The sequence below is a fragment of the Gadus chalcogrammus genome, chromosome 12 (genome assembly GCF_026213295.1).
Source record: "Gadus chalcogrammus isolate NIFS_2021 chromosome 12, NIFS_Gcha_1.0, whole genome shotgun sequence".
NCBI lineage: Eukaryota > Metazoa > Chordata > Actinopteri > Gadiformes > Gadidae > Gadus > Gadus chalcogrammus.
The window spans coordinates 29,015,850-29,037,561 of record NC_079423.1 but is presented as its reverse complement, the minus strand read 5'-3'; the positions used below and the strand labels follow the sequence as shown (position 1 = coordinate 29,037,561).

At 43.3% G+C, this 21,712-nt stretch overlaps 2 protein-coding genes across 2 annotated transcripts in view; both read right to left on the bottom strand.

Moving 5' to 3' along the window:
- The window catches only part of cers1 (ceramide synthase 1), a 32,410-nt gene extending 17,503 nt beyond the window's left edge, over positions 1-14,907 (bottom strand). The window contains exon 1 of the mRNA XM_056604639.1: positions 13,244-14,907. Within this exon, the coding sequence (XP_056460614.1) occupies positions 13,244-13,504 (261 nt within the window). The 5' untranslated portion in view covers positions 13,505-14,907. The remainder of the gene's footprint in view (positions 1-13,243) is intronic.
- Positions 14,908-14,981: 74 nt separating this feature from the next.
- Positions 14,982-21,308, bottom strand: cope (COPI coat complex subunit epsilon). Its single transcript, XM_056604640.1, has 10 exons — positions 21,173-21,308; positions 20,936-20,998; positions 20,701-20,801; positions 20,189-20,341; positions 18,816-18,869; positions 18,540-18,621; positions 17,489-17,644; positions 16,754-16,822; positions 16,150-16,224; positions 14,982-15,285 (listed from the first exon to the last, which is right to left on the bottom strand). The coding sequence occupies exons 1-10, from the start codon at positions 21,272-21,274 to the stop codon at positions 15,232-15,234; spliced, it is 909 nt and encodes a 302-aa protein (XP_056460615.1). The 5' UTR covers positions 21,275-21,308; the 3' UTR covers positions 14,982-15,231.
- Between the last annotated feature and the right edge of the window lie 404 nt (positions 21,309-21,712).

Here is a 21,712-nt window from a genome sequence, read left to right as displayed (position 1 = left end):
GAAGCATCTCTCCCCTCACAAACTTCCATGTTTGGTCTGCAGTTTCCTCTATCATGATGTGGTGGCTGTTCAATAAAGTCACTCTGCCCCTCGTCTCGTCTTCAGAGAGAGAAAAAGAAGGGGCAGAATGGAAATAAAGCTTGTGAGAAGAAGTTCAAGACTTTGAGGGAAACAGATATTCTATATGAACACGAGCTAAAGACTTCACTCTCTCTCTCTCTCTGTCTCTGTCTCTCTCTCTCACACACACACACACAATGAATAAATGGTTTCCAATAGCAACCGCACAGGGATGGAGTCACACGGAGTGGCTTACAATCTCCCTCTCTCTCGCTCCTGCCTCTCTCTTTCCACCACTTCCTCCAATCAGCAACCAGCTGCACCCCACTGTTTAATCTCTCACAATGACCTATTTTCTTAAACATCCCTCTGTTTTTACCCCTCTGCCCCCCCCCACCCCCCCCCCCCACCCACCACCTTCCGCGGAAGCAAGGGATTTGGAAGAGGAGAGGAAAGAAGAATAGGAAGGGTGGACGGACTCCCAGCCTGTTACATAAAGGAATAGAGGGAGCAAGCGAGTCAGGAGGACGCAGGCTTATGGTGAATTTAGGCCTTCTCGATGAGCCTTTGCCTGTCCGACTCTCTCTCTCTCTCTCCTATCTCTCTTTCCCCGGCTGTCTAGCTTCAATAGATCTTGACCCACCTGACCTTAACTTAATACGCAGCTCCAGCTCATTAATCATCAAAGATCAAATGCAATTTTCAATGAAGTGCCTCGGGATTAAGCTGTTTGAGATTCAATTTAGCATACTCTTCCACGGTGATTAACAACTTAACGCCAATTCCGTGGAGGAGGGAAAGCTGCCCTGCCATTGCGATTCAGGAAATTAAAACATACGTGAATATATATATATACGTCACACACTAACCCTAATATTCCCATATACCCTTTGACTGTTTTGAGGACCACTCTAAATGAGTAATGGGTATGATTGTCCATATTAAATACATTAATCTTTCACATACGCATGGAAGATTTGACATTGATACTAGATTCATATTGTCATCAACAACAAAAATGAGTCTGGATAATGTGCTTTGATCATACAGCCCAAACACCATATGGTCTCTCTAACACATGTCCAGTTCAAAGGGTCTGCAGTCACTCACCAATCAGCATCCAGAGTCCGAGACCTTTCCGGATCCAGAGTCACACACCTTTCTGGATCCAGAGTCAAAAACGATTCTAGCACCAGAGTCTCACACCATTCTGCATCCAGACAGAGCCAGACACCTTTCTAAATCCAGAGTCACACACCTTTCTAGATCAGAGTCATACACCTTTCTAGATCAGAGTCATACACCTTTCTGGATCAAGAGTCAGAGTCACACACCTTTCTAAATCCAGAGTCACACACCTTTCTAGATCGGTCACACACCTTTCTGGATCAAGAGTCAGAGTCACACACCTTTCTTAATCCAGAATCACACACCATTCTAGATCAGAGTCACACACCTTTCTAGATCAGAGTCACACACCTTTCTGGATCCAGTCACACACCTTTCTGGATCCATAGTCACACACCTTTCTTAATCCAGAATCACACACCATTCTAGATCAGAGTCACACACCCTTCTAGATCAGAGTCACACACCTTTCTAGATCAGAGTCACACACCTTTCTGGATCCAGTCACACACCTTTCTGGATCCATAGTCACACACCTTTCTTAATCCAGAATCACACACCATTCTAGATCAGAGTCACACACCCTTCTAGATCAGAGTCACACACCTTTCTAGATCAGAGTCACACACCTTTCTGGATCCATAGTCACACACACCTTTCTAGATCCAGAATCACACACCATTCTGAGTCACGGCCGGTTGGACGGGTCGGTCCTCTCCAACGCCTCAGTATGCTGCACCTCTCCCCCTTTTTGTCCCTCCTGTTTCCCTCTCCTCCATGGCAGCCCTGGGGTGCTCTCCTCCTGCTCCAAGGGGGGCGGGAGTGGGGGGGTCGGTGGGGGGGGGGGGGACCGCCACAGAGAACAGCTGTCGCAGGAAAAACACAGCTTTTCCCCCCCCCCTCCCCCCCCCAGACAGCCCCCAAAGGGCCAGGACCTCTTTGTTCCACAGACACACTATAAAGCCCTGCACTCCATCCACACAGTGCAGCCGGGGTCTAACCCACCCAACTGCAGCTGGGACCCCTCAACCCACCACTGCATGCCGGGGAACGTATTTTTGTTTGGTTTTTGTCATTTCTGACTTGTAATGACCCCTGCCTCCTGCTGCACTCGATGAACATAAACATTCCGGCCTGATGACACAAGGTCAGACGTTTTTTTTTCCAACCAGACTTACTGTGGCTTCAGATGCACATTACTAAGCAGCAGGTTGGGTTGGGCAAACCCAAAGCGTTGTGACAGGGTCTGACCAAAGGGTCAGACCCCACAACCACAACGCTTTGGGTTTGCCCAACCCAACCTGCTGCTTAGTAATGTGCCCTGTCCTAGTGAAACCAATACATATACTTTATAGTTGTACTTTAAGACATGCGCTACTTAGCGTCTTGCTTTGTGCCCAGTATTGGGCCAACGCAACAGGAAGAGTTGTGAAACACAAACGCGTTTCCTGTTGATTAGCCGTTCCATTGGAGCCCTGATGCTGAGGCGGGCAGCGTGTCTACGTTCCCAACCCGGATCACACGACCCATCCAGAACCCTCTCACCCTAAGTGTACTCCACCGTCTCTTCACTCTTAACAGCTACATGTATTGAGGCTCGCTATTGGGAATCATGAGGGAGCCTACTTTGCTTGTTAAACAATTTGTGCGCCAAAGTGTTCTGTTGTGTTGCCGCAAACGATGCATTAAGCATACTGCATTATTTAAACAGAGGTAGAGGTTTGTAAATGTATGGCGGAAGGCGCTTCATCTGCGTGGAATGTTATTGTGTGTAGCACAGCCCTACATTATATATACTTTGTGTGTGTGTGTGTGTGTGTGTTTCCGTGTTAAAGCACTTATGTTTTTCCGTGTGTATTATTGTGTACATGTATAATTGTGTGTGTGTGTATCAGTATGTGTGTGCCAGCGTACAAGTACGATACGATTGTGTGTCTGTGTGTGTATATTTCTGTGTGTGAGTGTGTACAAGTGTGTTTGTGTGTGTGTGTGTATAATTTTGTGTGAGAGTGTATATAAGTATGTGTGTGTGTATATGTCTGCGAGTGTGTACGTAAGTATGTGTATGTGTTTATGTGTATAAGTGATTTTGTGTGTGTATATAAGTGTGTGTGTGTGTGTGTGTTTGTGGTGCTGCTGCTGACATGCTGACAGAGCATCAGGGAACAGGTGTACCTGGGAGAGCCTGAGGATTAGCCTATTAGCTGTACCCAGGGGAGGCGTTAGCTGCACACTTCCTGCTCCCTAATCGACTCCCCTCGCAGCACATTAAATAAGACCTCGGCGAGCAATGACGGCGAGGTGTCTCACCGACGTGCTGGAGGAGAACACATGCTCACTCGGATCACACACCATCCCAGGGAGGAATCAGTGCATGCCTCAATTACAACCATGTCATCAGAAGTGAGAGGGAGACTTGGATGTGGCTAAGCGCTGTGCTAACGATGTGTTTGACGAATGCTTCACGTTTGACTGCGCCCCACTAGGCAGTCTTATGGTGCCCCCGTTTAAAAGAAGACTGTGAATCCTATAAAATTAGCAATGAGGGTATGCTATCCCTTACTCAAGTGCTAATCAGGTCAATTTAAACCATGTCAGAATGCTGTTGAGTTTTATGCAGGCTCGAGTCCAGACAGCTGCTTGGGACCAGATTCGGAGTCAAGGGGTAGCCTACCTCTGCTAGCTTTGGTTAACAACATAACACATAACACATAGAGAGACATAACATAACACAATACACCGACCACACCTGTCTGAACGAGAGGCCCTTTCCCAACTCTCACGTCTCCACACCGCTTCACTTTGCAGTTGGCCGACTAAAATCGATGGTAACTATCTATGTTATGAGTCCAGCGATAAGGGAACAACAGCCTATATAAGGCCAAAGGCATACAACCGCGTCGGGACAGACATCAAATACAGTTTTGGGATCCTATTTGAAGCCAGCCAAAGAAACAGTTGTGCGCTTTTATCCTTTAAAACTGAATTACTAAATATATTTTGGGTTGCAGGACGATTATAAATACAGGCCCTGTGTGCTTTGGGCGTCAGACTGACAGATTATGGATATGGGATCTATAGATGTATCATCTATAGGTTCATCTATAGATCTATAGATGTATCATCTATAGGTTCATCTATAGATCTATAGATGTATCATCTATAGGTTCATCTATAGATCTATAGATGTATCATCTATAGGTTCATCTATAGATCTATAGATGTGTCATCTATAGATTAATCTATATGTATGCAAACGACGGCCGTGGCTGATCACGAGCTCAGCTGAGAGGACGACTGGACCCTCCCACATGCTGTGCATTCCGGGGGTGTTGGGAGTACATCTGCACTGATGACATTGACTGACAGATAGCAAGTGCTCATCATCATCATCATCATCTCTCTCTCGCTCTCTCTCTTAAAGCGTTTACTTGTGAGGAGACATACCGGATGTCCGTGCCATCACTTGGCTGTGGGAACATTAGATCCCTCACCTCGTTATGATCAATACAGTATGTCCATGTGCTTACAACAGGAAACTTCTTCAGTTGATGGATGGGTTTATGTCGTTTCATAATGCAGGCTCTTGTGTTCCCAAACAGTTTCATGCGTCCTGTTCATCACGGGATTACAGCGTGGGATCGGGAGCTTTGGTCATATGGCTTCCATCAAGCAATAATTTTTTCATCCTTTAAGTTTATTTCCGAACAAGTGTGATTCTTTTTTTGGACGATTTACTCGAAATAACCACGTGCTGGGTTTCACTACAGGCTACAGTGATAAAGCCGTAGAAGCCCTCTTAAAGAAGGAGGCCTTTGAGGTCTTGTCGAGTCCATCATCAGACCCATATTCAAAAGACTTGTTATTAAATTAAATTCCTTGTTAAGAAGAACTGTGTTCCTTAACTATTCACTCAAGCTGCCGGTCAGAAGCATATGGCTGTAATGCATAATACAACATCAGACATGTAGGGGACTCGTGAGGAAGCTTGGCAAGAGATAGAGTGTGTGTGTGTGTGTGTGTGTGTGTGTGTGTGTGTGTGTGTGTGTGCGTGTGCGTGCGTGTGTGTGTGTGTGTGTGTGTTTGGGGAAGCAATGACAGATAGATGATCCATCTTTTTTATAATTTACAGTAATTGTCATATTACTGATATGCGGTAGCACACCAGTTTGCACACTAGAAACACTGTTTTAATGTCGCCGAGTTGTCATTTCCAGCCCTCATTCAAAGCAAGCGTGGGCGCTATTCAATCCTACGCATGACCTGTTCCAGTGCTTCTTTATGTTCAACCCCTAAAAAAACAAAAACTCTCCACGGCCTATGTCTTTCTGTTCCCTCACAACGCGCGTGTGAATGAAAGAAAGAAAGAACTTTGCCGGCAACAAAGGCAGAAACACCACTGGAGGTAATTAGAGAAAAATGTAGGCTAGTTTTTCCGTTAGCATGTCCCTATCCATCCGGATGCATCAGCCACTTCTAGAACATAGCGGAGTGGGAGAGATGAAGAGGCGGAGACAGAGAGAGAGAGAGTTAATTGCCGTCTTAAGAACTTCTCTGAACTGCTGCCCAGAACCAAACGGGAAGTATTCCATAGTAGTCGTTGCTTATTCCAAACCGCCTGAATAAGCAAACCACACAGTGTCCACACATTCTCAAACAAACACACCGACACACCGAAAAAAATATGCGTGCACATCTGCACCAACTCATGAGCACACATTCAACCTGATACGTAAGCCTGTAAACTGTGTACTACACAACCGGCCATAGTTCAAACACAAAAAAGCAATACTCAAACATTGGTACACAGACCTTCTTCGTCCATCTAATCATACCGTACTGTGATAATGGCTTCGACTGTCCAGAGTGGAGCAAAAGTCAAATGCTGCCTTAGAATCTTATCATTTCTGATGTTTACGTGCTACTATCCACTGTGACATAAGAGGCAGAAAGGGCCTAGCAGGGGAAACAGTTGTCTACAACACAGTTGACCAGAGGAAAGTTTAAACTGTATAAATAAAACATATCTGAACTCTCCAAACATATCTATTGGATACATTGGATTGGATCCAGGTCTTAATAAGGATGTTTTTGGCAGAATACAGTTTTTGAGTCCTAGTCGAGGCCAGTCAAAAAAAGGTTATGTGCTTTCATCTGTTCAAACAGAATGACTCAGTTATTTAGCTGTGGGGGATAGGTTTGACAGCTTGCCATTGTCCTCTTCATGATTTTAGAGTCCGACAACTATTACCAAGAGTCTATCAGAGATATATGGATGTCGGATGGGACAGCAACATTTAGCATGTACAATGTATAGTTTAATACAAATAATAATATAACTAATAAGTAACAGTAATATTTTTTGTGAATATAAACATTGTACCACACCAATCTATGAGAACTGTGGAGGCATCTTAGTGAACGATGTGATTTAAAATTGGCATGTCACCAATATGAATATCACCAAAAATCAATATTGCATGTTTTATCATTAATTATGTTGTATTACCATCACCACAGTATAACGCCTTTTAAAAATGATCCACAAAGTTATGTAACAGTGACTCGTCGTCAAACAATATTGGTTATGGTAAGCTGTCCATCGCATTAGCCTGGAGGCGTCGGGATGCACCAGGTACATTAGGATGGCCCTGGGTAAACTGTTAGATTAAATCTGATGACATACTCTGATTGGTTTAACACTAGCCAATCAGCTGAGGGCCCTTCTATGACCCCTGCAAAGAATAGTGGGAGAAGACAGCTGGACCCCTCTGGATCCTCCAGAAGTACCGCGAGAGCCTGTGATGGACGACAACTGAAAGCACGGCAAGATGAAAGTGAAGCAGAGGAGAAGATCAGATCTGGGGGGTCTTTAAAGCCCCGTTCCTCAGAGAAACATCAACTTTCAGGACAATTCGTTACAATTAGTGTCAATAAGGTCTCACACAATTTATGTCTTCCTTGACAAGAGCATATAGCACATTTGTAAACCACAGATCCAGCCTCCAGGATTTGATTTCTCTTTGTGGTGATAATGTGCAGTAAGTAGGAGGGTTTGTGTAACCTGATCCAGGATCTGTGGTGGTGGACCATGTCCAACTTAGGGCTGCTTTGACACTTTGAACAACAGCAGGATATGAGCTGCTAAGGAGCTCCTGTGTGGAACAGTAAGCTAGAGCCAGAGGCCGACAAACACTTTGCTTCCTCTCTTCTGAGCGGCTAATTGCACTCCTACCTAAGTGGGTTTGTGGGGGTGGGGCGCAAAGTGATAAAAAAAACGGAAAAGCAACACTGGGTGGAAAGTCATGATGTTCAACGAAGACGATTAAACTTGAATTCCATTATATTTCAAAACCAGTGTTTCACATTTGGCTCCACACTTCCATTTTCTGTCTAGCAATAAGACAGAGTTAATAAACAAGTTGTCCACACAATGAATTTAGAAACATGTTCTTCATGGGGTCAAATGATGTCTTCCCAACAGTATGTGATATTACTGAACATTGATATACTCTTGTTACTTTTTGCACTTGAATGAACATTCAATATTACAGTAGTGCAGTGGATTTTTGACTGACACCTTACAGCTGTGTTGTATATTCTGGGTATGTTTACCCTGTATAATAGAAAATAAGGTCTAAATAAAGGTATTCGGTTTCAACCAAACTCTTTATAAGGAAGTTCCTTCCTATATACTGAGTGATACGGCTGTAAATAAACCAGCATGGCATGATTCACCTTGTTTCCCTTCTGTTCTATGCACGGAGTAAAACAAAGGTTTTGTATATTTAAAAAATAAATCTATTGTGCTCCGTTTGGGGTTATTTTGCATAGCAAGACAAATCTATCACGGAATGATTCATTCAAAATCCACGTTCGGGTATCGTCTAGGAATATTGTGTAGGAAATCCACCTGTGTCCATTTTAATTGAGGTACTGCCATTTTGTTTGTGTGTAAGGATGTGGTAGCAAGTAGCAAGCAGTGAGTCTGTTTAGTCCATCTTGCATGTGGAACTAATAAAACCCTGCTGAATGTGCAACTCGATTGTCAGCAACAGCAAAGTCTGTCCGCTTGCATGTGTGTCTCTGGGTTTCCCATTCGATTACATGTGCTTGCATGCACCCACTTCTGCATGAGCTGTCTTGGGTCGGTACTGAGAGGGTTTCTGAGGGTTTTTGCATGCTGACGCAGCAACCTAAAGCAACAGCTCTGCCCACAACAACCTCTGCTTCTACTGCGTGTCTCTCTCTTCCTTCCTCTACGTTGGTTCCTTTACCCGGAGAACCCCAGCCCTTTAATGCCCTTGGTGTTGTTTTTTCGCTCATTACCCCCTTGATTGCATCTTCCCCAAATCCTCCTTTCTTCCTCATTTTCAACATTCTCCTTCGGTGAGATGCACAAGCCAACCCACACAAGCATGTTCTTTGTAACTGATAATATGCACTTGAAGACGATATAAACATACTGTAACATTTGTATTTCCATATTTATAAGAGAGTAATCTAACGCCAACATCACGCTATAGGAGTTGGTGACATGATGTCACTCATTTGCATTTGTTATGCTTACTGACCAAACCACGACCAATTTTGCTTGTTTTGAGTTATTTTACATTAGTATTACTGCCAAGTTATTTGTTTTATGTGTTATGAAGTCTTTTGGATTTATTAATTGACCTAAATAGGAGATTTGGTAATCATTTAGTTGATCATTTTACTCTCTCTTTTACCAAAATGACAACACCTTGCTCATTTACAAGGCAAAGTTAGTGCCATATATAGGACCTGGTTTGTCTAACATTTGCTAAGCTAAACCAATAAAGATTCACTTAACATACATAAAATGACAGTGGCTAACCAAATATGCTATTCCATAACGTTGGCACCAAGTATATCTGTATGAGCCATTTCTATAGAGTAAAATATTTGAGTGATTAAAATGATTTATTACCATCAGTGGTTTAATTATATGTATATACACAAGCAAACATTTAGCTGTAAGGCTTAAGAGTCTCAATCATATAGTGTTTAATGATTGAAGCTTTAATTGTGAAACCTGGTTTGGTAGCACAGAGAGCTAGCTTGTACGGCATGGCCAAGAGCCTATAGAGCCAACAAAGATACAATAGCTACATAATAGATACAACAGACTGCGTCTGACCTCAAAAACACTGTTATGATTCAAATAAAGGTTAGTGAATACCCTAGGTCATTTCCAAGAACTACCCTACAAGCTTCGTTGATGGAAATAGGGTTTTATGTATTTGCCTTGAACACTTACATCTCACTCACATGGATTTATTCTGGATTCAGCCAGAGGCCTTTGACGGTGTGCAGGCCTGTCTTGTGAGTGCTACCAAATGGTACACACTTGCATTAGTCCATAATCATGTACATGTTGCTTGGCCTGACATGTTGTTTGCACCAACTAATAGCCCATAATGCACACAAATACAAGGCTTGAGTAGTTCAGCTGCTCTGTTAATTCCATCAAACGACTACCACTGGTTTCAATTATAATATATATATATATATATATATATATATATAGTGTATAGTATATCAAGTAAATATATTTAAATCAATATTAGCTTATGGTCACAACAACATCTGTATCCTTTAGTTTATCCTTTTTTCCTTGCTTACTTGAGTTCCCAAAAATTACACTGGCGCCGTTAAGACACCTTGCAGGGCAATAGCTCTGATCATGACACACCACCCATTTACCAAGACTAAGTCCATCTATTTAGAATTGAGTGATCAACTATGCAAACCCTGTATGTGCCTGCCTGGAGCAAAGATTGAGGACAAAGGCAGTAAACTCAGGAAGATAAACAAACAAATGCATACCTTTGACTAAGGAGCATGTGTGGTGGAAGAGCGCATCAATGCAAGCAAGCACGCGTATTGCTGCACTGTTTGCTGCAAACATGGTACAAATGGGAAATAATGGAACAAAAGGTTGAGGTCTAAATCTAATTATGTCCCTGTTTGAATACCGACAATCTATATATACACCCAAGGCATTCATTAGTACATGAATGAGTTAAACAAAAAAGTTTGTTTAACAAAGATTATAATCAGTATGTAAAATTCCACGTTGTCTTATTTAACACGAGCTTCAGCAATTCACCGTATTGATATTTCACATGGAACTCGCGAGGCCGCCCAAGGGCAGATATGATCACACGACCATTAGGGGCGACCATGAACTGATCGTTTGTCATTGTTTGTTATGTTTGCACACCATTTGCCTGAACATGTTGTCTTTGGGTCATGGGCACGGCTAGACTACGGACCCGACTGCAGGTTGATGTGCTTCTGATTCCCACCGTTTACTAAGCTCACATTGGGTTGCCTGGGCAAAGTTGACCCGCTGACCTACACGGAAACCCACTGTGTGAACTACAGCCTTCTACTGTGTGCGCTCCGATCGTGGAATTAAACTGATGTCTACCGTTACAATTAGGGCATTTAGCAGACGCTTTTATCCAAAGCGACTTACATCGGTTAATACACACATTGACACACCTGCGGCAGAGTCAACCATGCAAGGCGACAGCCAGCTCGTCAGGAGCAGTTAGGGTTAAGTGTCTTGCTCAGGAACACATCAACTCTCAGCTAGGAGGAGCTGGGGATTGAACTAGCAACCTTTCGGTTATAAGACAACGGCTCTACCTCCCGAGCGAAGCCAACCCCACATATCTGACGTGTGGACCAACACAGATTCCTCAATTAACCTCATTAGGGTGAGTGGCACACAACAAGAGCAAAATAAACAAAGGTTCTGTTTTCTCAGAGAGAGGGTTGTTCACAGCCTACGCAGGGATCAATAAGTGTCACATATACGTACACACACACAGTCACACACACAGTCACACACACGATAACACGTGAAGGAATCAAGTGCACTCTGCATGCTTGGCCTTTCCCAGGGCCACATCTGTTTCTCCATACACGCCCCCTGCCCTGCCATGGGCTGCCTCCACAGTGCATTGAAACCAGAGCAAGAATCCTCCCTACTAACCACATGGGACACAATACTGAGCCTATGAGTGCTATGTTGTACAGTCATCTCCCTAGAAAATGACTTTCCCTGGAAAACAAGACAAGAGGTGGTGAAAGTCATGTACTAGGCTTTGGGGATGAGTTCAGGCAAAAGAGGCTTTGGGTCAACCTCTCTGGGCACTGCCTCCGGGGAGGGTAGGCTCGCTTTGGGCATGCAGGAGACAGGGCACTGGCACGTAGGGGCGCGCCGTGAGAAGCTAACCACTCTCCTTTGTCAAAAGTGGGAGCAAAGTGGAGTTTTGGTTGAGCCAAAACACATTTTTGAGGTCACTTATTTGTCATTCCAACAGTGGTTTGGTGGTGGCCGCTTGCAGTCGTACTCTAGATGATGGATGATGAATTATGAATAAAATGGAATGTTTTTAAAGGGAACAATGCTATTTGGGTGAGAAATGGGGATTTTTTTCGTGCAGCAGAAAGTTTGTGCTGGAGCCAAAATCAACACAATATGTTCTGTGTTTTTTTATCTGCCTTGCGTTGAGCAGTGTCCACAGAGCTGAATGATAGTGAGAGGCTGGCAAATCCTCAGCATCGTTTAAGGCTGGTCGATATGGATTATCTAACCACATACGTGCACTTTGTGAATAACGTTGGATACGTAGATAACATGTGCCGTTTATAGCCCTAACCTATCATACACACATACTGAAACCAAAAATGTATTCTGGTCAGTCCGGCATTTCAGTTAAGCGATATGTGAGATATGCCCTGCATTCAGAAGTCTGGTTGGCAGGCCGGGCTTGCAAGAGGAAGCACAATTGAGAAGCAATAACAGAACAGAAGCTGATTTACTGCCTTGCTGTGTTTAGCCAGTAAGGAAAAGATACAGTTTATTAGTTCTACTTGTGTAACTAAGGACAATTAGAGAATAGACAGTTTGGCCTTGGTGTGTTCTGTTTCAGGAACATCTTTGTCTCCATACTCAATAAAATAAACCATTGTTCTTGGAGCTTTTCATTTGTAATTATGAAGTAATGAAAACTAAAATGCAACTATCTAATTCCACCAGTAACACCCACATAATGTTGGCAGCAAAGGTGGGTAAAAATAAGTAAACTATAAAATGTTATGAGGCAATATCTGATCAGAAAGCCGGTGTGTCACTATGTTTGTATTTCCATGGATGTGTGCGGTGCGCTATGTGCAGATATACTGTAAAACATCTATTGGCACTGCGTTTTTCTGAGAAATGCGTGACAAATCATATAACTCACTTTATCAGAAGCAGCAGATAGATGGACTTCACTTTATCAGAATCGACGGATAGATTGAGCTGCTTCATACGTAGCCTACACAGTACACTGAATGACCCCCACGTTTAAGAATCCATCAACAATTAGGGACTGTAAATTTACTGCCTTTTTGGAATAAATTGGTGAAACGGGTTAACAATTTAGGAAGGGTATTTCAAACCATTCAATTAGAAAGTGAAGGTGTTTTGTCTGCTCCCAAGGACCAAAGCGGTTACCTTAAGCCTGTGCATACCTCAAAAATGTGTATAACATTGGTATGTGCAGTGCACCAACACATGCGCAGACAAACACGTGGTTCCATGTCTTGCTATACAGTTACCATACTCGTACGCAGTCACAGCAGGGTGCACATCATCGTCAAACACTGTGGAGTGCAGGCGTACTACATGCCTTGGGTAAAACATCGACTTATTGTTGAAGCACCTGACTTTATCAACAAGCCCTTTGACAGGTGAGAGCAAAGGCCACGTTGACAGCGTAGTGCTGATGTCAGTGCTAGTTTCTTGGAATTGCACAATGAAAGAATTGCCCTCTGTAACTGCGTGCGTGTGACTGTGACAGTGTGTGTGTGTGTGTGTGTGTGTGTGTGTGTGTGTGTGTGTGTGTGTGTGTGTGTGTGTGTGTGTGTGTGTGTGTGTGTGTGTGTGTGTGTGTGTGTGTGTGTGTGTGTGTGTGTGTGCGTGCGTGTTTGTGTGCGTGCGTGTGAAAACACGCGCAATTTTCCAATAACCTACCTTGAAAAGACACTCTGTCAGTCCTTGCCTTATCTGCGTCCACAAAAATGCGCAAAAGCAGAACAGGAAAATTTCGTTCCAGGTGATGTACGCGTTATCTAGGAGGGTCCGTTTAGAGAGCTCCAGACCGCACGCGCTACAGTCTCTCAAGGCGCCGTACATAACGGTAGAAGCTTTGGTGATGAGGTCCACATAGCCGGGCATCGGATCCATTTCCACTGCCCCGGCGCTGGTGCTGTCATCCACAGTATGACTGGCCATTGTGGCGTGGCGCGGAAAATATTGAGGGGAATGGGAAACGCCGACCGGTTTAGGGATGTAACGTTAAGGGACGGTGTCCACAAGACAGCACTGTGCGAATGCTATCTCACTAATCCCTTCAGCTAGTTAACAAGCAAACCTGAAAACGCGAGACAAGCTTAGCTACCCAGCTTAGCCTTTCAAGTAGCCTAATTCTTTGTTTTCTAAATTAAGACATGGGCCCATTCTTCGCATCTAGGAGAACTGATAAAGGGCCATAGGCTCAACACATCTGACCAAATACACAATCTTTATGGCCTAATTCAATTACCTTTTGTGGTTAAGTGATGGTATAACAATTAAATCGACCCATCAATGATTGGTTGGAAATGTGATCATCTTTCTCTATGCACACCGGTTATGACGGGCAACGTCGGTGTTAGCTCCCCTAGCTAGGTTCAATCAAACCACCCTGACCGATAATAATACAAGATGCTGCAGGTTTCGACCTAGCTTCTTTGATTGCAAATCGAAAAATGTGACGCATCGGTGGAGGTAAAGCCCAATAATCCAACGATTCAACAAAATGACTGTACGGCGCCAAGCTGCCCTCATTAAAAAGCCCCGCTGGTGCGCGTAATGTTCCGCTCAGCACATGTATGTATTGTGTGCCGCTATGCAACACACTGTCTCCTTCCCGTTATTCACCGTGTATGACGACTCTTCTTAGTTTTATAATGGGGATAGTCGCGTCCTACCAGACACACACGAGTCACGACGAAGCCCTCCATACAAATGTAAAAATATTCCCGCGGCAGCGGTAAAAATAAAGCATGTTATCCTCTGGAGAACCTGCCCGCCTTCCTCCGCCTGCGTGTCCCGCCGTTCCTCCCCTCTACTGCCCGCTGAGCGGTACTCGGTAGACCGGCAGAAGCAGCGGCGCCTTGCTACGCTGAGAGACTGGGTCGCTAAAATCCGCGCTGCTTGTTTTTGATATCGGTGTAAACTACTTAGCGGTAAATATTGTACACACGTGTTGTATGCTACCTGGACCGTGTTTGGAGCAGCAGCCGCGCAGTATTATTTGAAGTTGCAGCAGCGAAACGGGGAGAGCAAAGACGAGAGCGTGTGACGTAATTAGGGTCCGCTATCTTCTTTAAACGTAGAGATTAAATGATGACTTAAAGAGACAGTGCGCCCGCTCGTCTGTAATGATGCCAACTGTATGTTGCTCTTTCGGCCTTTAAATATTTAAAATTAACAGAACAGGAGAAGTCCAATGCAAGGCCTTACGCTAATCAAGAAACTGAAGAACCATGTATTCGGGTTGCAGCTGAACTCTACGTGCACCGACTTCTATACGAGTCGTAGACCCCCCTCCGCCAGGAAACATAAACATGACTACACAGAATAAGTTGCTTAGTATAGAAGCACCAAATTGTGACCACCTTCCACCACATCTGATATCTACTAATTTTGAAAGTCTATGTAACAAAACACAATAGAAGCATAAAAAAGGGTAATAAAACATTTATTGCAATTCAGAGGAATGCTTAGTGGGAAAATACATGTTTTGATATTAACATAATCAAATGCAAAGTTTAAAGTTGGATATTCTTATTTTTTTAACAACAATTTCAATGCATCAATGGCGAATATCAAAGAAATAGTGAGTGAGCGATGCTGTATGTGTGTGTGTGTGTCAGCATAATCTTCAAGGTGTTAAAATGATATCCATCAACAGACAGTTATGCTGTAGCAGTTGGAGCATACTGCATCACTAGTCGGTCAAACTCATTCTCCTGCAGAAAAAGAACACACAAAAACGAACAAACATTAACGCATCAGAATTTCCAACGTTTTACATAAAGTATTGTGTAATTACTGAACAGTGTGTGTATTTTTTATGTGTGGGTGCTTGGGTGTGTTGGTGTGTGGGTGTGTGTTGGTGGTTTGTGTTCCAATTGGCTGTGGTTGAAGGACACCAGATTACAAAGTATCATACCATAAAAACAGTAAAGGGTAAATCCGTGTCATTCATAATCTTAGGCCCCGTCCACACGGAGTGAAACCGCATAAATCTTATCCGGTTTCGTGTTAGGATTTGTGTGGACGCCTGAAACGCAAACTATGACGTGATTAACCCCCCCTCCAGCTGGGCGACGTCAGAGTTGCGTTGAATTTTTTATTTTTTATTTGTATTCTTTTTGTAGCTTTAAATAAAGCCCCTTGATGAATGTAATTACTAAATGTACATCAAAAAGTATTTCTGCTCAATTTAAAAGGTTGATTCTCCTCGTGACTGAATGTTGTATACACCGCGAAGGCTGTATGCGCGCAGGCTCGATGCGCTCCACTTTTTTTCTGCGGAGAACCAGCGCCGTGAATATTTACTACAGCATTTCTACAGCTCGATGCGGTATCACAATGACTCCGTCTTTCCGGAGATATTCCTGAACCGCGTAAAACGAAACCGGATGGTTTTCGCCCGTTTCGGCTCTGTGTGGACGGGGCCCAGATACACCTTGTGAAGCCAATAGTCCCAAATCAAACCTTCCCTCTAGCTCTTTAAACACCTGATTGAGAAGCATATGGCAAGAACATCACAGCTCATCACAGAGTCCATGACACTGTCGAGAACGCAGAGGTCTGTCAGCGCACGTTACCTTGGTTAAATAGTCTTTGAGGAAGGGGTGGGTCCTGTGGGCATCTTTCAGTTGGGAAAGGTAGCGATTTGTTACCTTAGAAGGGACAACAAATGAAAAATTATTGAAATGGTGCAAGCAGGAAATACTCAAAACTTGACCAAAACCAAGCGGCTACAACTCGCAATAGTTGGCGTTTAAAACATATTTTTTCAAAATTTGGAAAGCCTTCAAATTTGACCTTGACTTGATGAATTTTATCAGCACATATCGCACCGACGTGTCTTTAGAGATGCTTTATTTTCTGCCACAATCAAGATTTTCACTCAGCATAAAGTTCAAAAGTGTGCAGCTGATTACAAAGTCTTTATCATCATGGTTTATTATCAACTATTCGCTTTATAACAGCTTTGGCCCACGCAAAGATAAACACACCCCATTAAGGGGGCCAGATGTATTCCGCCAGAAAAAAACAATAGTACAAATTGGTCATCACTGTCAGCGTTCTTATTGTCTATTTTAATCAGGATAGCTCACTTATATAAAAGAACACACACAAATGTTCGAGCATGCATGTTCACACACACACAAACACACACAAAGGGCATTGGGTTTAAAGTCTCACCTCCGGAGCTTTGCCCAAGTGCTGAGTCAGCACTATGAGGTTGATCAGGGTCTCAGGGTGACTGCTGTCCTGAAATACACAAACAAGATTTGGGAGTGGGAGTCAGTGGGGGAGAATGATTCCAGGAATCCGATTCAACCGTCCTTTTGATTAAATGTCATCTGTATCAATAAAACACAGAATTTTGCACAGGCGTAAACCCAATAAGAATGCACATATGGATCATCATCGTGGGATACAAAAAGGCATACACAGGACAAACTCACATAACATGTCCCCTGATGCTCTTGACCGGTTTCCCCTTTCCAAGAATACATATTGAAGGCCCTTGACTTCTCATAACTCAGTATACACTATATAAATAAAGCTGTTTTGCAGCTAGCTAGATGAAACTGCTAGATGAAGAGGCCTCAAAAAAGTATATGTCGCCACCTATTGTTCAAATGTGGGAAATGCAATTTGTCCTGTATTTTGTCAATAATATTCACAGAGGCAAATATTATCTACATGTACGCTTACAATTTCAACTTGTGGTTTACAAATCAAAAAAGGTCAATATGATAACAGTAGGAAAACTACTTTCCAACAAACTTTTCAAAATGTATTTTCCCGAAATTCAATGACTGAATGGCTGAAAGAAACGTCTCCTGTTCATTTTGCGGCGGTGCCGTTCACCCGCCTCCGTTGGCCCTCCGCCTCCCCTCCCCACGGGTCTAGTGCTGGTCCGTGACTCACTTTGTCCAGGGCCTCCTGCAGCACGCCCTCGGCCTCCTCCCACCGGTTCTGGGCCATGTAGCAGGCCGCCTGGCCGTTGAGGAGCAGCAGGGTGGAGGAGTACTTGTCCGACATCTCCTGGAAGATGTAGTAGGCGTCCTGCAGCTTCTCTCCTCCCTGGAATGCGAGACAGGCACACAGGCGCACACACTAAATAAATATATAGATATACATTTCAAGATTTCCTATAAATTACAGTATAAATAAACTGTATGTGTTGGGTGCAGTGCTAATCGGACGCTGTGGTTGTTTGCCCATGTCACTCCAGTGGAGGATGCAGTCAAATAGAGCAGTGAGAAAATAAGACTAACTCAGCATTCATTGTTATTCCTAGTACTAATTAAATCTAGGATAAACATTCAACTTTCAGACCTGTGTATATCGGTTGAATGCCATTTGATGCGACCCGCGGATAACGTGTCGAATCCCAAAAGTACAAGTTTTAAAATCTGCCGGATGTTGTTTTGAACTTTGAATGGTTATTTTTGCCACCTCCCTTCGTGTTTCTTTTAATACTGTGTTGCATACGTGAATAATGCGTCAAAAAACCTTCATGAAAACGAAAGTCGACTTTAATTTCATGGGACGTGAACATTTCATCGTCCATTAATTTCCTAGGGAGAAAACCTGAACAAACTCCTGTTGTGTGAGATTGAAAACAGTGATCTCATTAAAGCCTTATAAGCCAATATTAGCCCAGCCGAACAAAGCAGAAGCAGAGTGATGGGACGACTGCCTTACTTGGCAGTGAGTCCGATTTTGGTTGTGTACAAACATACAGCATTTGCTGGCATTGATTGACGAGGGAAGTGATACTCAATCTCAAATGACACATCACTAGCGGGTCAAAACTATACCCCATCAAAAAAGGCAGCAGATATTGATTAGTCTGCCGTTTGTTTAGACGTTCTATTAATAGCCTTATGAGCAATACAACTCATTACATAAGCGAGCTGGATCGACAGATTGCCCGCGCTGCTTGGGCAGGGGGCCAAACGGCGGCGTCACTCACCACGGCGATGTTGACCCAGGCTGTAGCCAACTGGGTCAGAGTTGCATCTTCATCCTGGTCCTGCATCTTCTTCAGCTCCTTCCTGTCAATAACATCAAGGGAACGGCTTCAGTCCAGGACGCAGTCCAGCTCATTGCTTTTAAAGTTAGAATCCAACATGAACGATTGAGCCATTTCAGACGACGTGACGATAATTAACATTCAAAGAAGGGCACAAGGTAAAAAAAAAGGCCATTTATGAACCCCTCATTGGGAAAGCTTTTGAGTGACTCATACCTTGCCATGTCAACACGATCCAGATTCAGCAGTACCTGAATAGACATCGCCATGCTGTAAAAAAAAACAAAAAGGAGAGAGAAAACTCTTCAACTTAAGTAGGAAAATCGTAGGAGGAAAGCGGTTGAATAATTAGGCCGTTGCTATTAAGCATTCAGCCATATGAAGGCGATGAGGAGGGGTTATAATGGTCGGCTCTTGATCGTGTTTAGGATTGAGCGCTTTAATAATATGGCCCAAAGATTGTTTTTTATTGATTTTACTAAATGGTGTGGTTCTTTATGACCATGATTCCTGTGGTTAGGAAGTATTACTTTAAGTGGCACCTTTGTTTACATGGATAATAACCTAGTTACTGGATGTCAATCACAATCCAACTTTAGAAGTGTTCAATAATTGAACACTTTACACAATTTCACAAAAGTAATCTTGCTCTAAAAAAAAGTATTTTACAACCTCACACTTTGTGTCAACTTCCCTAAGCCCTGATTTCTTAATGCTAGCGCACACTAAGTGGCTCTCAGACTATAACCCATAAAAATGTATTATTATACAAAGCCTATTATTTACTTGGCAAGAAACACATTTTTATTGCTAGAAAGCCCTCTAGGGGACAACACATTTAATAGTGGCATTGCCACTGCATAAGCCTGTTTATACAGTGTATAGGTATCTAGTAAATATTGATAATAGGCTACATTTAAGCATTAACCATTTTTATCTAATATTTTAAATTTAATATAGAATGAAATTATAATGGGATTATAGAGAAGGATTGATAGCTCTGGACCGCACATGTCGAAAGATTTGGTTTTAGGCCTCGCTGTGCTTAAAATAATTGCTGGTAATGGATGGCTCTGAGCAGCGCTGGAAGTTGTAGTGTGTAAGTGCAGGTGTAAGCAGATGTGGGTGCTCCAGTTCCCTTCCAATTCATAGAACTTTGCTTGTCTTGCCGACAGCGTTTCCAGTGTGTATCCCAACCTCATGAGGCCATTTACAGTGGCTCTCAATGAATGAAACTGGGACCGTAGGCTTATCAGTCCCGGCATTATACATTTAGCAGGTGTTTTTCTTCAAAGCAACTTACATTTGTCAGAAGAAAGAGAAACCATATATCGCTGTCTGTACAGTAAGGATGTTCATAGAAGTACCAAGCACTAACAATCACTAGGTTAACCCATCCCCCATCAAGATAGCAACGATAAGATGCTACACAATGCTAAGATCTATTATTTAAGTGCGGAGGACGAACAAGGACGAACAACACACAATAAGTGCATAAATTATTTTACTGGAACACACTCCTCTCAATGTCGTTATTAAGCCTAGTGGAGCACTGCATGAGACAGCCAACCCATCCAGTCCTTCCTTACCACTCCAGACTCTCTCCCTGGTGCAGCGTGCGGAGAGCGGCGTCCGAGTTCATCTCGTGGTAGTAGATGGAGGCGGCCATGAGGAGAAAGGTGGTGTTGGCCGCATCCACACTCTTTGTCATCTTTTTGTCAAGATCCTCCACGATCGCATCCCTGTATAGACCGTCAGCAATTAACGTCAGAATCGTCATCATGCAAGGGAAAGTTTAAATATATATTTGATCTTTCCCCTTGCCAATGACCCGAGGGGTTGAAATGTGTACCTGACTCATGCCTGCACTACAGAACCAACACTACAGTTGACCGACTGTTTACTGTAGACACGAAATGTTCTCCTGGAAGAGCCTTACAGTTACGTTTTGAATGATACCAGAGACACAACGTATCTGGTATTAATAACCATAACACTGGTCATTCATTCGCGTTTCCCTGTGTATCGTTGAAGTCAGTCAGTCAGTCGGTGGGTCCGACTTACAAACCCATTCGCAGCCCGTATGTAGCTAAACGCTGACCTTTTGTTGTCGCTGGAGCGATACTCTGCAAACATCCTGACAGCCTGAAGTTCGGGTGAGGAGCTGGGCTTGATGTCATCCAGCACTACAGCATACTTCCTCTGCAATCACACAAAGCAAAATCCCACACATTGAGCCGTATTCACAGCTACAACACTTAGTATCACTTGTATCCTTAATCCTTTGCATTAGCCATCTCTCAAGGAACGATTGGACACAAACGCTGGGGTCCTACCTGGGCGATGTATGCTCTGTACAAAAACATGTCTCTCTCGACCTCCTTCTCTGGCGTTGAAGGCTTGAAAGAAATGCAAACTTGGTTGAGGAACCCATTGAATGATATAGGAGGATAACGTTGACACATATACAGCTAGCAATAGTAGCTAGCGCAGTATTAGCTGACAATACACAGGTAATGCTGGAATAAACTAATTGTATGTGTGGCAGGAAAACATTTTATTCAGATAATCACCTTGACCTTCTGAGCCTCGTTGATACATTGCTGATAGCTGCCAATATAGTAGGCATTTTTCACATCGAAGAGCTCATCGACATCGGTCTGCTGGGCCGCCATGTTGACAACAACTTCCTGACACGTCGCAGAGTCGCGTCATCAGAGCACTATAGGCGGACGTGGAGGGGACCAGTCTACCGGACAGCAGCAGCTTTTACTATTTGAGAATATTAAAAAAATCGCTTTCTTTCAGTTATCGTATTTATATAAATTGTGATAGCCATTTTGAGATTTTTTTACATTGAGATTTATTTTTAAATGTCATGCCCTTTTTTAACACTAGATGGCGCACCTTCCCCGGACCATCTCGCAAAGGAGGCGTTAAACCTTTACAACTGTGAGTCTTTCATACATAATGTACATCATGAAGGAGTGACAGTCACATACATCTCAAACCTTAAAGAAATGTATGATTCATGGTTTAAAGTTTCGAGATATTTGTTGTTAGTGTTATAAAGAATCGTGTTTTCCAACATGCATGCCTGTCAGATCCACATA

What these genes read in the sequence shown, in the direction of transcription:
- cope (XM_056604640.1), bottom strand. Translation starts at nt 21,274, where the DNA reads ATGGCGGCCCAGCAGACCGATGTCGATGAGCTCTTCGATGTGAAAAAT. An exon ending in CGCTCCAGCGACAACAAAAG is followed by an intron (nt 20,342 to 20,700) that starts GTCAGCGTTTAG and finishes CGGTCTATACAG; the next exon opens with GGATGCGATCGTGGAGGATC. An exon ending in CAGGGAGAGAGTCTGGAGTG is followed by an intron (nt 18,870 to 20,188) that starts GTAAGGAAGGAC and finishes TTTTTTTTACAG; the next exon opens with CATGGCGATGTCTATTCAGG.